We start from the raw sequence: 22,437 nt of genomic DNA, 5'->3' as shown, positions 1-22,437 counted from the left end.
AAGTCATGACAGAATATGCTCCCAAGAAAATTATTTAGATCCACTCCTGCTAAGAGGGAGTGTTAAGATATAGCCCTCGTGAATCTAACTAATGGTAAATCGGTTATTATCTGGAGAGTGATATATTAGGAAATTAAACAAAACAAACTAATTGTTATGAACGGTTGCCTCCGTAGGGGCATGTCCATACGTGGCAACTGCCACGTATGGACACGTCCCTACGTAGGCAACCTTTCCTCTTGTATTTAAACCAGATTCAATGATGGAGACGATCAATAACTCACGGCAATCAGTCTTCCAAAATCACTGTCATTATTCTTCGATCCATATTTCACAACATCTTTTTGTATCAGTTCAACTTCGTTTTATGTCAGAAAACCCAGGGATGCATCCTTGGCCTTTTTAGGTGTGTCCCCGTTTTTGGTGTTAAATTTGGTGATAAGATTATATAGATAAAAAATTCACACAATTGCACAAGAATTACCTTGGGAAAACCTTCCTCTTGAAGGAGAAAAACCAAGAAAAGAGTCTCAATTACTTTCAATAATATGACAAGTGTCTTTACAATGAGTTGCTTCACACCTTGAAGCAATGTGACAAAATGAATTCACCCTAGACTGTAATGTTATTTTCTCAAAGTTCGAACTTGTGCCTTGATAAAGTTCGACTAGGGAGGCTGGAAAGGGGACGCCATGTGTTGAGGGGACATGAAATGAAATTAGGTGAGTTTCAAATGAGTTTGGGCGCCATTGCATTTGAATTTCAGAGGGAGAAATCTATAAATATAAGGTATGGGCTCCTCATTTGGATATCTTGAGAATTTACATCGTTATGCTGTCGGAATGGTGAGTGACTGAACTTCGAAGTTGGAAGAGCTTCCTAGTTGCTTCAGTTTTGTACTTGAGACACAATATAGTTGATTTTGGGTGACATTTTGTGGAGTGCTTGATTCAGTTTCAGTGTGTGTTTTGGAGTTTTTATGTTGCTGCTGTGTTTTTGGTGTTGCTGGTGCGTATTTGGCTAGACGTGAGTTTTATTCGTAGTTGTCTTTGTGTTCAGAGCATCATTCTGGGTATCGGCTCTATCTATCTGTACTCCCTGGGCGATAAGGTTCAGAAATTTGCAGATTGAGATTTGGAGATTCAGAGTTTTTGTTACAGATCAAAATTTTCAACTTGGTCGTACCATTTTGGTGGTGCCTCGGGTTGCGTGCTGAGTGTTGTGGTGTTCGTGTGGCTGGTTTGAGGTTTGGATCTCATCGCCTATGCTATACCTTTTGTATGTTTCTGTCTCGTGCAATTCGGAGTTGATTTGGATGATTTGTTAGTATATTAGTGTGTCCATAGCTTGCTGGTTTGGTGAGTTTTCTGTGCATTTTCAGAATTTCAGAATTGGTGTTAGTAGTGGTTTTGGCTTGTCATCTCTGTAGTTCTCATTGTAGCTGATTGGGATCATTTCTTTGATAACATTGACAATGTAATGCTTCTTGAATGCTAATAGCGTAATGTAGGTACACTTATTGTAAGGCTGATTTCAGTAGTATTGAACAGTCAATTATTCCTACTTTATACTTGTATTTCCCACTGAAAAGTGGAAGAGGTTGGCTTGCCACCTTCATTGGATAATTGTAATTCTATCCTCCCGCTACATAAGCAGTTGAGTGATTAGTGTTAAGTGTGCTTTTGTTGCCTTGGCTGGTTTACCGCCAAGTATCTTGTTTACCCGCTGGTTAAGCGGAAGAGGTTGGCTTGCTGCCCATTATTGTAATCAGTACTTTCAGCAATCTGTTACTAATGATCCCTTGCTACCGTATGCACTCACCCTCCCAGTTTGGGTTCTCGGTGATCAAAAGGTGTAGGGTTTCTTTTAGTTGTTTGGATTACATTAGTCTAACCCTAATAGGTGATTGGTGTGATTGTGATCTTGCTGTAAAAGTTAAAAAAAAATTGTGGGAATATTACAGTGTTATCAGAGTTGGTTATCTTGCCAGCCTGTGAATTCAGAGTGATTAGAGTTCTCCATGAGTGACAGAGACATCCATTATGACAACAGGAACAAAGGCGAGAGCAGTGCCAATTGAAGAGACCTTTTCATAGGTTTTGAGAAACAGAGATAAGGAAGTTGATTCGTGGATTCAATGGGAGAAAGAATATTCGGTCAGAATGATGTAACTGTGGTTGTGGAGAAAATGGAGAAAAAATTTGATACTATGATGGACATGATGTCCCAGATGATAGCCAGCTTTAGACAAAATGCTGGAGGAGGACATAGGCAAGACCATAATCAAAATACTAGTGGAAATAATGCCAGCACTTCCAACAACTTTGGTGGTAATGGGAATGGGAGCAACAATAGTGGAATGCCTATTGGATCGGTGACAAGACCTTTGCAACCAGTTTTCCTTCCAAGGGAAACACTGCCTCCTAAATTCGAAGTCCCTGTAGCTGATGAAATCTGGGCTAGTTTTGTGGAGGCATCACTTGCCCAAGAGATCCGAAATGTCTTGTCTCTTGACAAGTACACGAATCAGAAGAAGAGGAGGGAAGGAAGGTATGATAATTGATACTCCGCTCAAAGAGATTATCAAAAAGCTCTTGGGAGGGTTACTCTAGCACATTTTGATGGAAGTAGTAAGAGTACAGCTAGAGCGTGAGTGCAGAAGTTGGACAATTTTTTGTCCTTGAGGCCTATGCCCGAAGAAGAAGCCATCAAGTTCACCACCTTGCACTTGGATGGAGTTGCTCACGAATGGTGGTACCATTGGTTGGTCACCCTTGTTTATAACTTGATAACAACCTATGTTGAATTCACCAACAAGCTCATTGAAAGGTTTGATTCTAAGGATCCGGAGGTGAAGTTCAGAGAGCTTGCTCAACTCAGACAGCAAGGCTCCTTGGATAATTACATAACTGAATTCCAAAATCTCTCAGTTATTGTCAGCAACATTTCAAAGAAGAGGCTTGTTGTTCTTTTAACAAAAGGTCTTGAAGAGCCCTTGAAACGATGGGTTAAAGCTTTCGATCTGCCTACCTTGGTGGAGGCCATCAAGAAATCTAGGAGTATGGAGTTGGCTGCCCCAAAGAGTAAATTTCAGTCCAAGCCTTTTCCTTTCCGCAAGGATAAGAAGAAGTTTTCAAATCAGACCAAGAAGTGCCCTTCTTGGATGGATGATGAGCTCCGTCAAGAGCTCCAGAGGAAGAATCTTTGCTACTCTTGTAGAGAACCTTGGTCCCTAGGACATAAATGTCATGGGAAGGGCAATTTACATCAAATTGAGTCCTATTTAGCTGATGGATCAGATTCTGAAATTTCAGAACGACAGACTGAAAATGAGGATAGCGAGTATGAAGAGGCTCCAGAAGGGCCTAAAAGTGAGCTAGAAGATAGAGGAGTGGCGGCTCAACTCTCGAGCATTCACAAAAATGAGTCCTTTAGAGTTCGGGGAGTGATAGGAGAACATCGTGTCGTTGCTCTCATTGACACAGGAGCGACTCACAATTTCATTGATGAGAGAATTGTTGCGAAGAGGGGGCTAGTGACTGAGGAAGTAGAAGGCTTCAAAGTCATGGTAGCTGATGGCTCCACTATATGATGCAACCGAATGATTTCCAACATGTCTCTGAAGTTGGAAAATCATGAAATTAGAGATGACTTCTTTGTGGTTAGCATTGGAGGGACTGATGATGCAGTCCTCGGGATTTGGTGGCTGAGATCTCTTGGTGAGATCACATTAAATCTACAAACCATGGAGCTAAAATTCATGTTTGATGGGAAGAAGGTGGTATTGAGAGGAATGTCCAATGGTGGTCTAAGAGTTGTTTCATTGAAGAGGATGGAGAGGCTGATCCACCATAACCAAGGGGCGTGGGTAGCAGAGTGTTTGATAATGTCGTCAAATCCACTAGAAGACAAGGGAAGCTACATTGCAGACATTCAAGCAATAATCACAAATAAGAGTAAGGTCTTTGGGGAACCACCACTTGGTAGATCTCCTGAGTGTATGATCATGCCATCTAATTCACCTGAAGAGAAGAGAAGTTATCCTGATGACATTCAAGCTTTGCTTACAAAAAGGGGTAAGGTGTTTGAGAATCCACCTCCTGGTAGACCGCCTGAGCGTGGTACTGAACACATCATTGAGTTGGAAGAAGGCACTAAGCCTATTATGACTACTCCTTATCGATACCCCGAGAAGCAGAAGGACGAGATTGAGAAAGCCATTAAGGAGCTATTGGACATGGGTTACATTAGGCCAAGCAAGAGCCCTTTTGCTTCGACTGTTGTATTGGTATGGGCTCCTCATTTGGATATCTTGAGAATTTACACAGTCATGTTGCTGGAATGTTGAGTGACTGAACTTTGAAGTTGGAAGAGCTTCCTAGTTGCTTTAGTTTCGTACTTGAAAGACAGTACCTAGCTGGATAGTTGATTTTGGGTGATGTTTTTTGGAGTGCTTGATTCAGTTTCAGTGTGTGTTTTGGAGTTTCTATGTTGCTACTTTGTTTTTGGTGTTTATTTGGCTAGAAGTGAGTTTTATTCGTAGTTGCTTGTGTTTTGAGAGCATCATTTTGGGTATCATCTCTATCTATTTGTACTCCTTGGGCGATAAGGTTCAGAAATTTGCAGATTGAGATTTGGAGATTTAGATTTTTAGTTGCAGATCAAAATTTTCAGCTTGCTCGTACTATTTTGGTGGTGCCTTGGGTTGCGGGCTGAGTGTTGTGGTGTTCGTGTGGCTGGTTTGAGGTTTGGATCTCATCATTTATGCTATACCTTTTGGTTGCTTCTGTTCTCATGCAATTCGGAGTTGATTTGGATGATTTGTTAGCATATTAGTGTGTCCATAGCTTGCTGGTTTGGTGAGTTTTCTGTGCATTTTCAGAATTTCAGAATTGGTGTTAGTAGTGGTTTTGGCTTGTCATCTCCGTAGTTCCCATTGTAGTTGATTGGGATCATTTCTTTGATAACATTGAGAATGTAATGCTTCTTGGATGCTAACAGTGTAATGTAGGTACACTTATTGTAAGGCTGATTTCAGTAGTATTGAACAGTCAATTATTCCTACTTTATACTTGTATTTCTCGCTGAAAATTGGAAGAGGCTGACTTGCCGCCTTCATTGGATAATTGTAATTCTGTCATCCTGCTGCATAAGCGGTCGAGTGATTAGTTTTGAGTGTGCTCTTGTTGCCTTGGCTGGTTTACCGCCAAGTATTGTTTAACCGCTAGTTAAGCGGAAGCGGCTAGCTTGCCGCCCATTATTGTAATCAGTACTTTCAGTAGTTTGCCACTAGCGATCCCCTGCTACCGTATGCTCTCACCCTCCCAGTTTGGGCTTTCAGTGATCAAAAGGTGTAGGGTTCCTTTCAGTTGTTTGGATTACATTATTCTAACCATAACGGGTGATTGGTGTGATTGTGATCTTGCTGTAAAAATAAAATAAAATTTGTGGGAATATTACAGAGGGAGAGGCAAATCATATATACTCGATAAGAAGTCCCTTCAACCAGCATGACTTTATCCAAGAGTTGGTATAACAAACATCACGCTTCTTCCCTCAGAACGGTTATGCTTTAATCAACACATCTTATAATTATGAATTAGTTAACACATTTTATAATAGAATCGTTCCACTTCTTAATCGATTCATTTACAAGATGTTTTAATTATTATTTTATCACAAGCATAATATAAACTAATCGGTGTAACTAAATTGTATAAGGTCGATTAGGCCAATTAGACAATTTAGTTGTCTAAGTCGGCTTAGTAAAATACCGACTGACGTACTTCAACACTCCCTCTTAGCTAGGGAGGAATCCTTCTAGATGTCTACAAGACACATCACCTGATCGTGATGTTGATCACAATGGCTACACCCATATGTGGAAGGGAAAGATATCACCTCTCTGTGATATCAACCATCATGGCTTATCCATAGATATCACCTTTTGTGATATCCATCATCATGGCTTATATATAGATATCACCTCATGTAATATCCACCATTATGGCTTATCCATAGATATCACCTCACGTGATATTCACCATTATGGCTTATCCATAGATATCACCTCACAAGATATCAACCATTACTGTGAGATCGTCACCTCACAATGATGGTAAGATGCACAAGTGTTCATCATTGTGAGATCGTCACCTCACAATGATATTCACCATGGCTCATCCGGAGGGTAAACACACAAGTACAAGAAAGTCACCATGGACTCTCTCACGTGGTGTTGTCATGGTGTCACACACATGACATCCACCATGAACCATATCAGCGTGTGGAGATAAGGGCTTACATCTCAAGTCTCTCTTGAGGAGAAATGCAATAACAATAGTTTACACTTCAAACATCTTTTGAAGAGAAGAATACATTAGTATATATATAAACAAATCAATGAAGCAGAGACTCAATCTTAGCTAGGGCTTCATTCTCCACCATACCAAGCTTACCTCGAAAGTACACAAACTTTATTCTAGGGAGGGGCTTGGTGAGAATGTCTATTGTTTGCTCATCAGTACTAATGTATCTCAACTGAATAGCATTCCTTTCCACCATGTCTCTAACATAGTGATACTTGATCTCCACATGCTTCGTTCTATCATGAAACACATGATTGACATAAATCTTTACACAACTTTGATTATCACAATGGACAATCGTAGGTTGTAAGCATTGTCCAAACAATTTTGCAAGAAGCTTCCCAAGCCACACTGCTTCTTGTGCTCTCACACATGCTGCAATATACTTGGCTTATGTGGAGCTCAATGCTACTGAAGATTGTTTCTTGCTGCACCAAGAAATCATAGCTAAACCCAAACCAAAACAACAACCAGAGGTGCTCTTCCGATTTGTGACAATTCTGGCCCAATCGGAATCAGTATATCCATGCAGCTTCAAGTTCATATCAGAAGAATATCTCAGGCCATATCCAACTGTGCCGCACAAGTATCTTAGAATATGTTTTGCTACAACTAGATGTATTTGCTTTGGTTCACACATGAATTGGCTAAGTGCACTTACTGCATAGCAAATATCTGGTCTAATATTGACTAGGTACATTAAAGTCCTAATCATCTGCCTGTATAGTGTAGAATCCACCAAATCCGAAATAGTTGCAGCTTCTCTTAACTTATGCAAGTTGGTCTCCATGGGTGTGGCCATGGATTTACAATCCATCATACCAAATCTCTTTAGAATGTCTATGGTGTACTTCCCTTGACTCAGAATGATCCCATCAGATTTCTGCCAAACTTCTAACCCAAGGAAGTAGTGCAATAAACCAAGATCCTTCATTTCAAATTCAAAAGCTAACTCCTTGCATTTGATAATACGATGATCTTCTCCAAAGATAAGTAAGTCATAAACATAAAGAATTAGGATTAGTGCTTTCCCAGTAATTACCTTGAAGTACAAGTTTGAATCTGCATCATTCTTGGAGAAGCCCAAGCCCATTAGATAGCGATCAATCCTTTCGTACCAAGCACGTGGAGCCTGCTTAAGGCCATACAATGCCTTCTTCATCTTGCAAACATGAGATTCCTTTCCATGTACCACAAATCCTTCAGGTTGTTCAATATACACTTCTTCTTTGTTTATACCATTTAGAAAAGCTGTCTTTACATCCATTTGATGAATCTTCCATCCTTTAGATGCTGCAATAGCTATAATGGTTCTGACTAAAGTGTATCGGGCAACTGGAGCAAAGGTTTCCTCATAGTCAATTCCCTCTTTTTGAGAGAATCCTCTAGCCACAAACCTAGCCTTGTATTTTTCAATACTACCATCAGCAACATGTTTGATCTTAAAGAGCCATATAGAAGAAACAATAGATTTACCTTTCGGTCTAGGTACAATGTCCCAATCATTATTCTTTAGAATTGATTGATACTCTTTTGCCATGGCATCTTTCCAAACTTGTTGACTAGTGGCTTCCTCAACACTGGAAGGTTTTGATTCAATGATTTGACTCATCAATGCAACATAGCTAGAGAACTTATGAGGTCTCTTACTTTCTCTAAATGTTCCTCTTGGGGCTGCAAAACCTTCAGCCTCTTACATCATTTTCCTTGCCCAAAGAGGTCTTTTCTTACCAATCACAATGTCAGTAGGCCCATCAGTAGGATCCAAGAGCTCATTTGGATCATCTTCTTCTTCAGGTTCATGAGTCTCCCTCTGAATCTTAGGAGTATGGTCTTCTTCCATATTTTGAGGAGGCTCTAAATCTTCAATGTCCATCTCATGGATGCCCTTGGATTTTCTGAATGCAACATCCTCTTCAAATGTCACATCCCTACTCAACTCAATCAATTTCTGCCCTAGAATGTAGATTCTGTAGGCTTTTGATGTTTCGCTATAGCCTACAAATAGTCCTGTTGAAGATATTGTAGCTATGGTCAGATTACTGAGATCTATTTGTATATATATATATATATATATATATGTGAACATATGCCTTGCATATATTCACATATATATATACAAACTGAAGCACAAACCATACCGATGTAAGACTTGGATTAATATCTTCACATCTAAGATGAACTTGAGACATATATGAATCAATATCAAATGTTAAGTGCTGGAGATGCAGTTGAATTATAGTTCGATCCATGTTTGTATTGTTAACATACTAATAGTTAGTTAGTACTTACTAACTAATTAGATTTGACCAAGAGCATCAACCCTTGTTGCCCTTCCTCCTGCAGTCTATGCCTCCACCGGTGCAGATTAGTTGTTTCCTCCCACACGGAGAAACCTTGTATACATATACATATGTATGTATACATATATATATGCATGTATATATACATATACATACATATTTATATATATATATATATATGTATATATGTATCTACATACATATATATGTATGAATCGGGTTAGTTAGTCATTAAGACATACCGTTTGATATTGAAGTGACACAACCAATCATGGATCGGTTCTACAATTCATATATAGCCTCATTCGATGGAAGAATGCAATCATCGAAATCGATAAATGACTTGTATTCTTCAGCAGAGATAATCCCAGCGACTCATATATTCACAAGATATAGTTTGACATTATATATTCATTTGATATTGCAGATTGATAACAATATCCAAGGCATTCTATATCGCAGATCAACACCATATTAAGGGCAGTTTATACTGCAGATTGAATATATATTTTCAAGTGCTGGGCATTCACTATTAGTGAGTTAATCATCATATCAGACATTAATGTATACTTACCTGGGCGAGGTCTATCGGTGATCAAGGTGGACTTGAGCAATATTATATATCAGGCACTGCTTCATATCAGTCAAAGTACAGATAAGTAACTGGTTCTATACTAGTTGCAAATCATCTACTGCATTCTTTGATATTATATTCTAAAGACATCGTTACATACCTGTGATTTGTCTTTCTCTACTTGATTCTAAAGAAGTTAAAGAACTGAATTTAAAGATACTTACCTACAAATAGAAGACTGAATTTGATTTAGTTCACATCTATCTATATCTATAATAAGTTCAATTTGCATTAACATGGTATCAGAGCCAGGATATAATCTGATCCTAAATTGAACTTGAGTAACTAAAGATCACATAATTTGAAGACTAATCAAATTCCTTCATCAAACATGGCAAGCACGATCAGATTCGAGGATCGATTAGATGGAGCAAATAACTTTTCATCATGGAAGCTAAGAATCACTATGTTGCTAAAGGAAAACAAAGTATACTCATATGTATACGATAAAATCACCGAACCTAAAGATGAACCGGAAAAATCTCATTGGATAGAAAACAATGAGAAGGCCATGAGATTGATCATAGATGTTGTTCAAGATCACATTGTCCGAATCCTAGCAAGACAAGAAACTGCACATCTCATGATGAAATCACTTGAAAATGCATTTGAAATCAATAATACCGGCAGGACACTCGCACTCAAGAGGCAAATAAACAACATAAGCATGAATAAAGATGAAACTATAAATGCTTACTTCATGAGGATAACAACACTTCGAGATCAATTATCTTCAGTTGAATGTAAAATTGATGAAAAGGAATTAACCTACACTACCTTAAGTGGATTACCTAACTCATGGGAACCTTTTGTGCAAGGCATAAGTGCAAGACCTGAACTTCCTAACTTGGACAGACTAAGATCTGACTGTCTTCTAGAAGAAACTAGACTACTCACCAAAGGGAGCAAATAAAACGGTTTAGATGAGGACATTCATGTTCTTAACACTAATTCCAACTCTAAGAAGAAGGGAAAGAAGAAGAATTTCAAGAGGAAGAGAAAATTTAATGGAAAGGGCAAACCAAGAAAAGATGTCTCTCAAATTCAATGCTTCCAATGTAACCAATATGGACACTATGCTGCTAACTATCCAGATCGGACAAAGAAGCAAGCAACATATGCCAAGGTTGGAAAAACATACTCTCAAGAGGAATCTGAAATGCTCACATTCTACACAACACTTTCAAATCAAGTTTCCAACAAATCCTGCACTTGGGTGATTGATAGTGGATCATCCCGACATATCACCGGATATCGAGAAAACATGAAAGATATGGTGGAAGAAACTAATGAGGAAGTTACCATTGGAGAAGATTCCACACATCCAGTGAAAGGAGTGGGGACCTATACAATCAAGTTAAAATCAGGCATAACTATTCAGTTGAAAGATGTACTATATGTACCAGAAATCAAAAGGAACTTGATATCCATTTCTGCCCTTGAGGATAATGGCTATAGGGTCACCTTCATGGATGGAAAAGTCCTGGCATGGCCTAAAACATCTACATTCAAGAAAGCTCAAGTTATAGAAAAGAGGCATGGATATCTTTACAAATTGTGCACTGAACCTAAACAAGCCCTTGTTCATGAAACTACAGACTTGAGTGAAATTTGGCATAGAAGATTAGGGCATTTACATTTTCGTGCTCTAAAGTCTTTAGACAAGATGGTAACAGGATTACCTAAGTTAAACCCCTCGCACTATGCGACCTGCAAAGGATGTGCTCTAGGAGTTCTTTTTAAAATAGGTCAAGCAAAACCAAAGTTACATTGGAGCTAATCCACTCAGACTTGTGTGGACCTATGTCCAAACCCTCCATAGGGGGAGCCTTATACTATGTGATTTTTGTGGATGATTTTTCAAGGAAACTTGGATCTATTTCTTAAAGTGCAAATAATTTGAAGAAATTTTAAATAGATTCAAAGAATTCAAAGTCTTGATAGAAAACTCATCCGGGAAGAAAATCAAGACTCTGAGAACAGATAATGAGAGAGAATATACTTCAGAATTGTTTAAAGAGTTTTGTGCAACCGCAAGGATCAAGAGGGAGTTTACAGTACCTTATAATCCCCAACAAAACGGAGTAGCTGAGAGGGAAAATAGAGCTATTGTGGAAGTTGCAAAATCAATGATGTTCGATTAGAACTTAGATACCTCATTCTGGGTAGAAGCATCTCGAACAACAGTTTATATCCAAAACAGATGTCCACATTCTCATCTTAACAACAGAACTCCAGAGGAGGCATTTACAGGCCGAAAACTAGACATAAGTCATTTAAGGATATTTGGTTGTCCTGTATATATTCATGTTCGAAAAGAGAAGAGAACAAAGTTGGAGCCTTCTGGAAAGAAAGGTATTTTTGTGGGATACAGTGAGACTACAAAGGCTTACAAGATCCACATTCCTAGACAGAGACAAATATAGAGCTAAGTCAGGATGTAATATTTGAGGAGGATATTGCCTTCAAAAGGGCAAAGAATTATTGATGAGTTGGAAATACAAAATCCTCCCTCAAACGAGGAAACATGTTACTTCCCTGAAGTTTAGACAAAAGTCCTTGAAGACACTTATTATGAAAACCCACCTAAAGCTGAAATTCAAAGGGAGTATCAAGAAGAAAATCCAAATATCAACAAAAAGAAACAACCACTTTGGACTAGGAAAATAGTAGAGGAAGTAGGAAGCTTCACAGCATTTGATGGTACATTCAGAGAAAGCAAGAGGCCTCGAAAACTAACTTATGATGCACTGATGAATGAAATCCTGGACTTAGAACCTGGAAGTGTTAGTGAAGCCCTCAAGAGTCGAGCATGGAAAGATGCCATGACGAAAGAGTACCTATCCATCTTGAAAAATGATGTTTGGGACATAGTGCCCAGACCTGAAGCAAAATCAGTTGTGTCCTCCAAGTGGTTATTCAAGATTAAACATGCTGCAGATGGTAGTATAGAAAAACACAAGGCACAGTTTGTTGCTAGAGGTTTCTCACAGAAAGAAGGTATTGACTATGAAGAAACTTTTGCATCAGTAGCTCGATACACCTCGGTTAGAACAGTATTAGCCATTGCAACATCCAAAGGGTGGAAGGTTCATCAAATGGATGTTAAAATTGCTTTCCTAAATGAAGTTATTGAAGAAGAGGTTTACTTGGAACAACTTGAAGGCTTTATAGTTCATGATGCCACAACTCATGTGTGCAGACTGAAGAAAGCTCTTTATGGGCTAAAACAAGCTCCTCGAGCCTAGTATGAAAGAATTGAGAGCTATCTCATGAACTTAGAATTTTCAAAGAATGTTGCAGATCCAAATCTTTATTTTATGGTTATTAATGGTGACTTGCTGATCCTAATACTTTATGTAGATGATCTCCTAATCACAGGTAAGGACCATCTCATTGTCCAGTGTAAAAGGGATCTAGTTGCAGAATTTGATATGAAGGATTTGGGACTCTTACACTACTTCGTAGGTTTGGAGGTATGGCATAAACCTGATGGTATTTTCTTGAATCAAGGAAAATACACCATTGATATGTTGAGGAGATTTGGAATGATGAACTGTAGACCGATGTCTACACCCATGGAAACAAACTTGCACAAGTTGAAGGAAGCTACAACTAAGTCCAAATTTGTGGATCCTACTCATTATAGACAGATCATTGGATCACTTATGTATTTGGTTAACACTGGACCTGACATATGCTATGCAGTTAATGCTTTAAGTCAGTTTATGTGTGAACCTCAAGAAATACATCTTGTGGCAGCAAAACATATCATGAGATATCTACAAGGCACTATTGGACATGGCCTTAAATATGAGAAAGTTGATTTCAACTTACATGGATACATAGATTCAGATTGGGTTGGAAGTGTGACTGACCGTAAGAGTACTTTTGGATACTGTTTCAGTCTCGGATCTGCCATGATCTCTTGGACAAGCAAGAAACAATCCTCTGTAGCCCAAAGCTCTACCGAAGTAGAATACATAGCAGCCTCTATGGGAGCTCGAGAAGTGGTGTGGCTTAGGAAGTTGATTGTGGGACTATTTGGAAAGCCTCTAAAACCTACCACTCTTCTGTGTGACAATCAAAGTTGTATAAAGCTTTCTGATAATCCAGTATTCCATGATCGATCCAAGCATATTGAAATCTCCTATCACTATGTAAGAGACATGGTGGAGAGACATGCTATTCAATTGGAATATGTTAGTACAAGCGATCAAACGACAGACATTCTCACCAAGCCTCTTTCAAGAGCTAAAGTGGAGCACTTCAGGAAGAAACTTGGTATGGTTGAAATGTAATTGAGACACAGTCTCAAAATTGTTTTATTTGTACTTATATATATTATTTTATAAAGTTGTTTAATGTGTAAACTCTTTGTTGTCATATGTGTTGACTCTATGACTTTAATGGGCCTGCCCTTTTGTGTACATTATGGGAAGGTGACAATCTTTCTAATAATGAACACTTGTATTCAGTATTGTAAGGTGATGACTTTACAATGCTTACTATCACGACGAATATCATGTTGACTTGATATTTTTGGAAATGTCTTGATAGTTATCATCCTTTGGAATTATTGATAGATATCATGCTGACTTGATATCGAGTATGTATCAATATTCCTTATGGATGAATCATGGTGGATATTATGCAGACTTAATATCCATGGATATGCCATGATGAGTTATTGTAGACATCATGATGTCAGTACACATACCATAACCAGGATATTTAAATATCATGCTGAGTTGATATTGAATATACTCCTTGATATCACGAGTAGTGTGATATCTAAACTTGGTCATACTTAGTTAATCTTCCCTAGCTAAGAGGGAGTGTTGAAGATATTGTAGCTATGGTCAGATTATTGAGATCTATTTGTATATATATATATGTGAACATATGCCTTGCATATATTCACACACACACACACACACACACACACATATATATATATATATACAAATTGAAGCACAGACCATACCGATGTAAGACTTGGATTAATATCTTCACATCTAAGATGAACTTGAGACATATATGAATCAATATCAAATGTTAAGTGCTGGAGATGCGATTGAATTATAGTTAAGTCCATGTTTGTATTGTTACCATACTAATAGTTAGTTAGTACTTACTAACTAATCAGATTCATATGAATCGGGTTAGTTACTAACTAACCATTAAGACATACCGTTTGATATTGAAGAGACAACCGATCATGGATCGGTTCTACAATTCATATATATGCTCATTCGATGGAAGAATGCAACCATCGAAATCGATGAATGACTTGTATTCTTCAGCAGAGAGAATCCCAGTGACTCATATATTCACAAGATATAGTTCGACATTATATATTCATTTGATATTGCAGATTGATAACAATATCCAAGGCATTCTATATCGCAGATTGACATCATATTAAGGGCAGTTTATACTGCAGATTGAATATATATTTCAAGTGCTGGGCATTCACTATTAGTGAATTAATCATCATATCAGACATTATTGTATACTTACCTGGGTGAGGTCTATCGGTGATCAAGGTGGACTTGAGCAATATTATATATCAGGCACTGCTTCATATCAGTCAAAGTACAGATAAGTAACTGATTCTATGCTAGTTGCAAATCATCTACTGCATTCTTTGATATTAGATTCTAAAGACATCTTTACATACCTGTGATTTGTCTTTCTCTACTTGAGTCTAAAGAAGTTAAAGAACTGAATTTAAAGATACTTACTTGCAAATAGAAGACTGAATTTGATTTAGTTCACATCTATCTATATCTATAATAAGTTCAATTTGCATTAACAATTCCCTTCTTGCCAGAAGGCTCCAACTTTGCCCTTTTATCTTTGGGTATATGTATGTACACTGGACAACCAAAGATCCTCAAATGACTTACATCCGGCTTCTCCCTTGTGAATGCTTCTTCGGGAGTCTTATTCTCCAAAATGCAGTGAGGGCATCTATTTTGAACATAAACAATAGTTCTAGAAGCCTTGTCCCAAAAAGAAGTTTGAAGATTTTGATCATGGATCATGGCTTTGGCTGCGTCCACAATAGTTCTATTCTTCCTTTCTGCTACACCATTCCATTGAGGATTATAGGGAACATAAAACTCCCTCTTAATCCCAACTTCAATGCAAAAATTATGGAAGTTACCGGAGGTATACTCTCCTCCATTATCAGATCTCAAGACTTTGATCCTCTTCCCTGATATGTTCTCTACTAGAGCTTTGAATTCCTTAAATATCACAAGTACTTCATCAGATTCTTTACTTTTCAAAAAATAGATCCAAGTCTTCCTAGAGTAGTCATCAATAAAAATAACATAATACAAGAAACCACTCAAGGAAGCAACAAACATAGGACCACATAAATCTGAATCTTTGAGCTCTAAAATACATTTGGATCTACTTTCGCTACTATGAAATGTACCTTTAGTGTTTTTACCCAATGCGCAACCTTTGCGAGTTCCTTCATGCTCCCGGTTGAGTTTTGGAAGGCCTGTAACCATCTTCTCCATTGTAGGTAGTGCACGAAAGTGAAGGTGACCCAATCTGTTATGCCAAATCTCACAAGTACTTGATGAATCATGAAGTAAGGCTTGAGGAGGAAGAGTGCAAATTCTATTAAGACATCCATGACGAACTCCAATGACTTGAGCTCTCTTGATATTTGATTTCTTTGGCCATGCAAGGACTTTGCCATCCATGAATGCAATTCGATATCCTTTGTCTTCCAAGGCTGATATGGAGACAAGATTTCGCTTAATCCCTAGAACGAATAGTACATCATTCAATTTCAAGGAAATGCGTGAAATTAGGTGAAGAGAGGAAGTCCCAATTCCTTTCACGGAGTAACTAGTATCATCTCCAATGGTCACTTGTTCATTTGAAGTTCTCTCCACCAAATCTTTTAGATGTTCTCTAAATCCGGTAATGTGGCGAGATGCATCACTGCCAATTATCCAAGTATTGTGGTCAGTAGGCACATTATGGGAAAGAGCTGAATAGAATATGAATCCATCTAAATCATTTTATTTCTTCATTTTGAAATGTCTTTTCTTACCCTTCTTCTTTGAGGAGTGAGAGGCAAGAACATGAATGTCTTCATTAGTAGAACTTTGACCAATGCCTCTTGCGACCAATCTTGACTCTTCTTGAATGCAGTCTATCTTCAATCGTTCAAACTTAGGAATTTTTGATCTTGCGCTTATCCCTTGAAAAAATGACTCCCAAGATGAAGGGAGGCCATTGATTGCCAACATGATTAACTCTTTGCCCTCTATAGTGTGTCCAATGGTAGAGAGTTGATCTCTCAATTTAGTAATCCTCATGAAGGATGAGGTGATGGATTCTCCTTTCGTCATTTTGATGTGGTGAAGTTGTTGCTTTAATGCAAGGGCTCGGCTTGTGTTGTTGATCTCATACATTTCCTCTAATGCTTTGAACATGTCATATGCCGTCTCCAACTTGGAAATAATTGGCACAATGTGATCTTTCACAGAGTCAACCAACATCTTCATTGCTCTGTGGTTCTTTCTCTTCCATTGAAGCTTCTCATCTTCTTCGGTTGGTTCCGGTATGGCTTTCTTCACGAATTCGTCTAATTCGTTTTCACTCAAGGCAAGCATAATTCTAAACTTCCAAGATACGAAGTTTGATGCTCCTTCAAGTCTGTCTTCAACTCTGATTCCATTCACCATCTTGACGTTTGATAGAAGTAGTCAAACTTAAGGACAATAGTGGAAGATAACCTTGCTTCTATAGATCTGATCTGATCTTTCCTTAAGCCTGCTCTGATACCATGTTAAATTTGATCAGATTATATGGATAAAAAATTCACACAATTGCACAAGAATTACCCTGGGAAAACCTTCCTTTTGAAGGTGAAAACACCACGAAGAAATGTGACAAAATGAATTCACCCTAGACTATAATGAACAATTCGAACTGCAGTAGGATTGAGAACTGCTGTATAATGATTTCTTCTTAATCAATCTTACTTCAATATCAATTAATGTCCTTTGATAATGAGAACACGCTGCTGGAGAATGAAATCGATCTTGCTACAGAAGAACACGAACTGTTGCTTATTGGACTACTGTAAGATAAGATATATCCGATCTGCTTGATGTATGAATGTATTCGATCTTCTTATGTCTTCTACTTATTCGATCTGCTTATGGAGGGAGAGACAAATCATATATACTCGATAAGAAGTCCCTTCGACCAGCACGACTTTATCCAAGTGTTGGTATAACAAACATCACGCCTCTTCCCTCAGATCGGTTATGCTTTAATCAATCAACACGTCTTATAATTATGAATTAGTTAACATGTTTTATAATGGAATCGATTCACATCTTAATCGATTCCTTTACAAGATGTTTTAATTATTATTTTATCACAAGCATAATATAAACTAATCGGTGTAACTAAATTGTCTAAGGCTGATTAGGCCAATTAGACAATTTAATTGTCTAACTCGGCTTAGTTAATACCGACCGACGCTATTACTTCAACATTTGGGACGTTTCGGTGATGAAGGGATGCCCAGGGGATGTCCCTAGGCCGTCGTCAAAAATTGCAAAATAACAGGGAATGTCCTTGGAATGGGGGGATGTGGCAGGAGACTAAGGGGGATTGCTGGTTGTCTTAGGGGTGCCCAAGGGATGTCATAGATGTCCTTGATTGTCCTAGATCAACTGGCTGTCCACTTCAAAAAGTCACATTTTTAAAATAAAAACACTCAGAAAAAAAATAAAAAAAAATTATAATATTCTTTTTGTGAACCTTTAATTTAATATTCCAATGGTTCATTTCTTACCTTGATTTCATCTCTATATATGCTGGGTCTGAATACTCTTTGTGATATTCTCTATCAATGTAGTTTGATTGCTTTTTAAGCAGTGTCCATTCACTATTTTTTGCTTCTTTGAAAGTTCTGGTCCATTTCCTGCTCCCTATTGTTAGTTTAACTTTAATGGTATCAACTACTTCCTCATGGTATTATGCCTTTCTATATTTCTGTAGTACCTTTTTTTCCAATTTTAGTCAACACATTGTTATGCCTGTCTGCATCCTCATTTCAGACCACTTGAATATAAAACTTTGTCAGGTTGACATGGCCCAGCAATTGAACTCACTACAAAGCTTTCCTATTTTTTTACATCATTTATAACTGTTATCCATTGTCAACATATATAGTATATCGAGAACAAAGACACTGTGATTGTTGATGATGAGCCGGGTTCCACCTCTGCCCAGCATTCTTCCAGACGTAGAACTAGGCAAAATGCTAAAGATTTGGAGCTGAAGAATAAAGGTAATCAACAGGTGCAGGAAAGCAAAGACCTTAAGGAGGCAGCAAATGCGATGATGATGCTTGTCAGGGATGCTGAGGAGACCATAAAGATTTTCACCTAGATGTTCTAGTTTTGTTTTAGGTGTGCCAGTTTCTCGCTGGTCTTTTGTTGTTCTTTTCTCTGGCTGCTGGCTTTTGTGCTGTTCTTTTGCGGCCTTTCTTTCTTCGTTCTGTTCTCTCTTGCTTCTTTAATGCTTTTCTTTTCGATATGTAAGTGAGTTTCGGGTCCCTTAAAACCTGCTTTTTTTTAATCAAAAACATATATAGTATATCATATATGCTATACAATTGTAATTTCTCTCTCATGCCACCTAGTCATCTCTCCCAAGCTTCTGCTATAGGAATTACAACTACCGTCAAATGTTTTCATGCTTCAATCTCATCTTTGAGGTCTACTTAGAGCCCTTCAATAAGACTTAATTCTACGAATTACGGTTGCGCTTTTCTGCCTGTTGGGCATGCCCATAAACTCAATGTTGTACATATTTCTTTTAGGAAGAACACTCCTTTATACAATAATTCTCTAAAAGAATGCACAAGCAAGATTTCAGTTAGTACCATATTGATTTGAGTACACATTTTTATGTAATCTACTCAAACTTAGATGCTGGTAAGAAGCAAACCCATGGTCACTTACATTAGCAATTATTAAATAATGAATATTTTGGGCTGTTGTACGAGAGACATGCTATAACATTCACCTTGTGATTTTAATAGATTTCAATATGCATCACTGGGTCATGTTTAACACCCTGAATTTGCATTTGACTCTCATGTGAACTCAATTTAGCACAAATGATATGTATTAAGGTTCTATAATGTAGAAATGAATGCTTTATCAATGTTATTGTATGAATATTTAAAATTTTGCTATATACCCCTATTTTTATATTACTGTCCCCTTTGCCATCCCTGCCATCCCCAAAAATGACCTTAAAATTTGGGGACCCCGAAACACATCCCCCTGGCCCCTGCCATCCCTGTCCCAAAAACCTGGGGTAACATAGTTATATATGGCGTTATCATAGGCTATATTCTTTGAGGCAGTGTTGATTAGGAAGGTGGTAACTAGAATGAGACTCTTTGGTGCAGCTGGAGTTTGCGTTAACCATGTGATGTGCTGGAAACCTTACGATCTAGTGCATAACTGGGTAGAGGAGGTCTTTCTTGTGCCCATCTCTAAGAGCCAGTACTGGTGGCACCAATCTGGGAACGCCAATCTATATGGTGCCGATCTCAAAGAGCAAGGTTAATGTAGAAGCAGCTGAGGTACTTGGATCATACACTATTCTTCCTCATAGGGCCAAATTGATGTCAGCAATTAGCGCCAAACATGTAATGTGGTGAAAATTTTCTGATCAGGTGCCTACCTGGTGATAGACAATTGGACTGGTCCGGCTGACTCTGATCTGGGAGCACCAATCAAATCTGCGTGGCAATGATTTCTAAGAGCAAGGTTAATGTACATATAGTGAAGGTTGGATCTAAATTATGCTTGTTAATCTCCACGGGATCAAATTGATGTCACAAATTTCAATTGGTAATATACGGTTGAGTGATTCATTAGAGATATTTCCCAAGTGGCTTACTAGTACCGACTTCGTCAAGACTAAGTAATGATGGTTTTCTTTTATGTAGGACTAGGATAGTGTTTCTGAATTAAGGTCCTTTTTTTCCATCCCTATATGTACTTTTGAATTAATCACTTTCTTCTTGAAATGAATCGGTTGATTTTTTACTTTCTCTATGTACGACTAGGATGCTGTTGTGAAATTCTTATTTTGTGAACTGGAATTTTGTTATTAGAATTTGAAATAAAGGCGCTCAGTTGTAGTAATTTTGTTAAGAGTTGGATTAAGTTTGATCTATATATCCAGATTCTGCAGCCACATTAGTGTGTTAGGGAAAGACTTTTATATATGAATTTCTTTCTGTATTTTTATGTTTCTATTTATTAATTTCTTCATATTTTATTTTACAGAAGTATATATTTGAAAATGCTTTTCCTTGTGCTTTGCATGTTTTGGTTCATTGATTTGATATTTGAAGCTGAGAGAGTATGTTGATGATACGGAGGATTACATCAATATTATGCTGGATGACAAACAGAATCACCTTCTTCAAATGGGTGTCATGTTGACAACAGCGACTCTTGTTATCAGTGCAGCTGTTGTTGTGGCAGGTCTATTTGGCATGAACATCACGATTGATTTATTCGATCCTCCAGCTGGCTTGCCACAATTTTTGTGGGTGGTTGGTGGTTGTATAACAGGTAGTATATTCCTTTACATTGTAGCAATTGCATGGTGTAAGCATAGACGATTACTTGAATGAGCATTTGTTTATCCTGTAATGGCTTATTATTCCATGGATCGTCTATGTAATTATTTTTTCCAAGTTAAGATCTTTGTTATTCCAATAATCCGACAAAACATCAATGGCTTGTTATTCCAAGCATCATCATGTAATCAACTTAAACATAATAAATATTAATTAAAACATGATTATATATTAAAAGAACATTGTTCTCTTTTCCAACTTCATGTTTTGTCTGATTCTGATATTGAATGTTTGAAGGATCAACTTGAATATCAAATTTTAAAGCTATTATTTAAAAATTTTACTTTTATAGGTGGAAGGATATAGTTCTGATATGTTTTTAGTGTAATTTCAGACTCATAATTATAAAATTCATTTATTTCTATAGTAGCAAGTTGCTGAAATGACAAAACTTAATAATTTTGGGGTATCGTGATTTGCTTGTTTCGTGCACACAAGTTGTTATAGATATCAATTATAGGACTCTAATTATATCACTTGCTGCTGTATAGATGGTGCTTTTGTCATAAGAGTAGCACAAGCGAATGTAACAATAGCAGAGAGCCTTGTATCCTAAGTTCTAGTTTTTAAGGAAAGGTTAAGTAGGAACTTGAATAATACTGTGGGCTCAATAATATAACAAATTGTTCTTTCCCAAAAGCACGTACTATTTTCAATTGTACTTTGCACCACTTTGCACAGGTGCAATGATGAGGAAGATTATTAAAGTTTATAGTTACCATGTTGTTGAGATATCTTAGAAGAATGCCTCTGCTCATAAGTAGTAAATCGGATACATGAAAGTTTTTGAACCATTTAGAGGAGAGGTGCTAGTTGTTGTACAAGGTTCAATTGTTGTACACCCACTTGTGCTTATAATATTCAGTCTTGACATATATTTATACTATATATTGTAAATAAATAGTCCACGTGAATAAAATAATAAGCAAATATTGGTCAAAATGGACCCATATTTGAACATATGGGAGCCTATGAAACACAAAAAAACATAAATTTATCATTAACAAGTGAAATACATAATTTTTTTGTTTCAAATAAAATATCATAACTATTAACTATAAATGTATTGTAATAAAATAAGATCATTTAAACAATTATTGTTTTTTTTTTCAAAAATAGAAGGCATAAGCCTATACTTGTATTCCAAAAAGATGAGTTACAATTTATGCAAAAATTCCATGGTATTGTTTGGAATAACAAAGATTTACAACTTATAAGTAATAAGTATACCACTGATAATACAGATATATAGACATCGTATTTAAACAAAAGGTATTAAGAAATAGCGCTAAAATAAAAAAACTTATATAAGCCGAGCAAGATAGAATCTTGAACTAGGCAAGAGTGTAGATGAAACGATTAACCCTGAACACTAGAAGTGCTATCCTCAATTTCTATTGTAGTTGAACACTG

General features: G+C 37.3%; 1 protein-coding gene across 2 annotated transcripts in view; it reads left to right on the top strand.

The window, feature by feature from the left end:
• The window catches only part of LOC131049280 (magnesium transporter MRS2-3), a 121,307-nt gene extending 100,085 nt beyond the window's left edge, over positions 1–21,222 (top strand). The window contains exon 7 of one of the 2 annotated variants that reach the window (XR_009106699.2): positions 20,734–20,865. Coding sequence is in view for 1 of the 2 variants with exons in the window: in XM_057983332.2 (XP_057839315.2) it covers positions 20,734–21,018 (285 nt within the window). In the remaining variant the exon portion in view is untranslated. Of the gene's footprint in view, positions 1–20,733 lie in introns of both variants that reach the window. The other variant, XM_057983332.2, reaches the window with a different exon arrangement.
• Positions 21,223–22,437: the final 1,215 nt, after the last annotated feature.

This window comes from Cryptomeria japonica, chromosome 10 (assembly GCF_030272615.1).
Source record: "Cryptomeria japonica chromosome 10, Sugi_1.0, whole genome shotgun sequence".
Taxonomy (NCBI): domain Eukaryota; kingdom Viridiplantae; phylum Streptophyta; class Pinopsida; order Cupressales; family Cupressaceae; genus Cryptomeria; species Cryptomeria japonica.
Note: the sequence above shows the minus strand (reverse complement) of the source record. Positions and strands in the feature narration are given on the sequence as shown.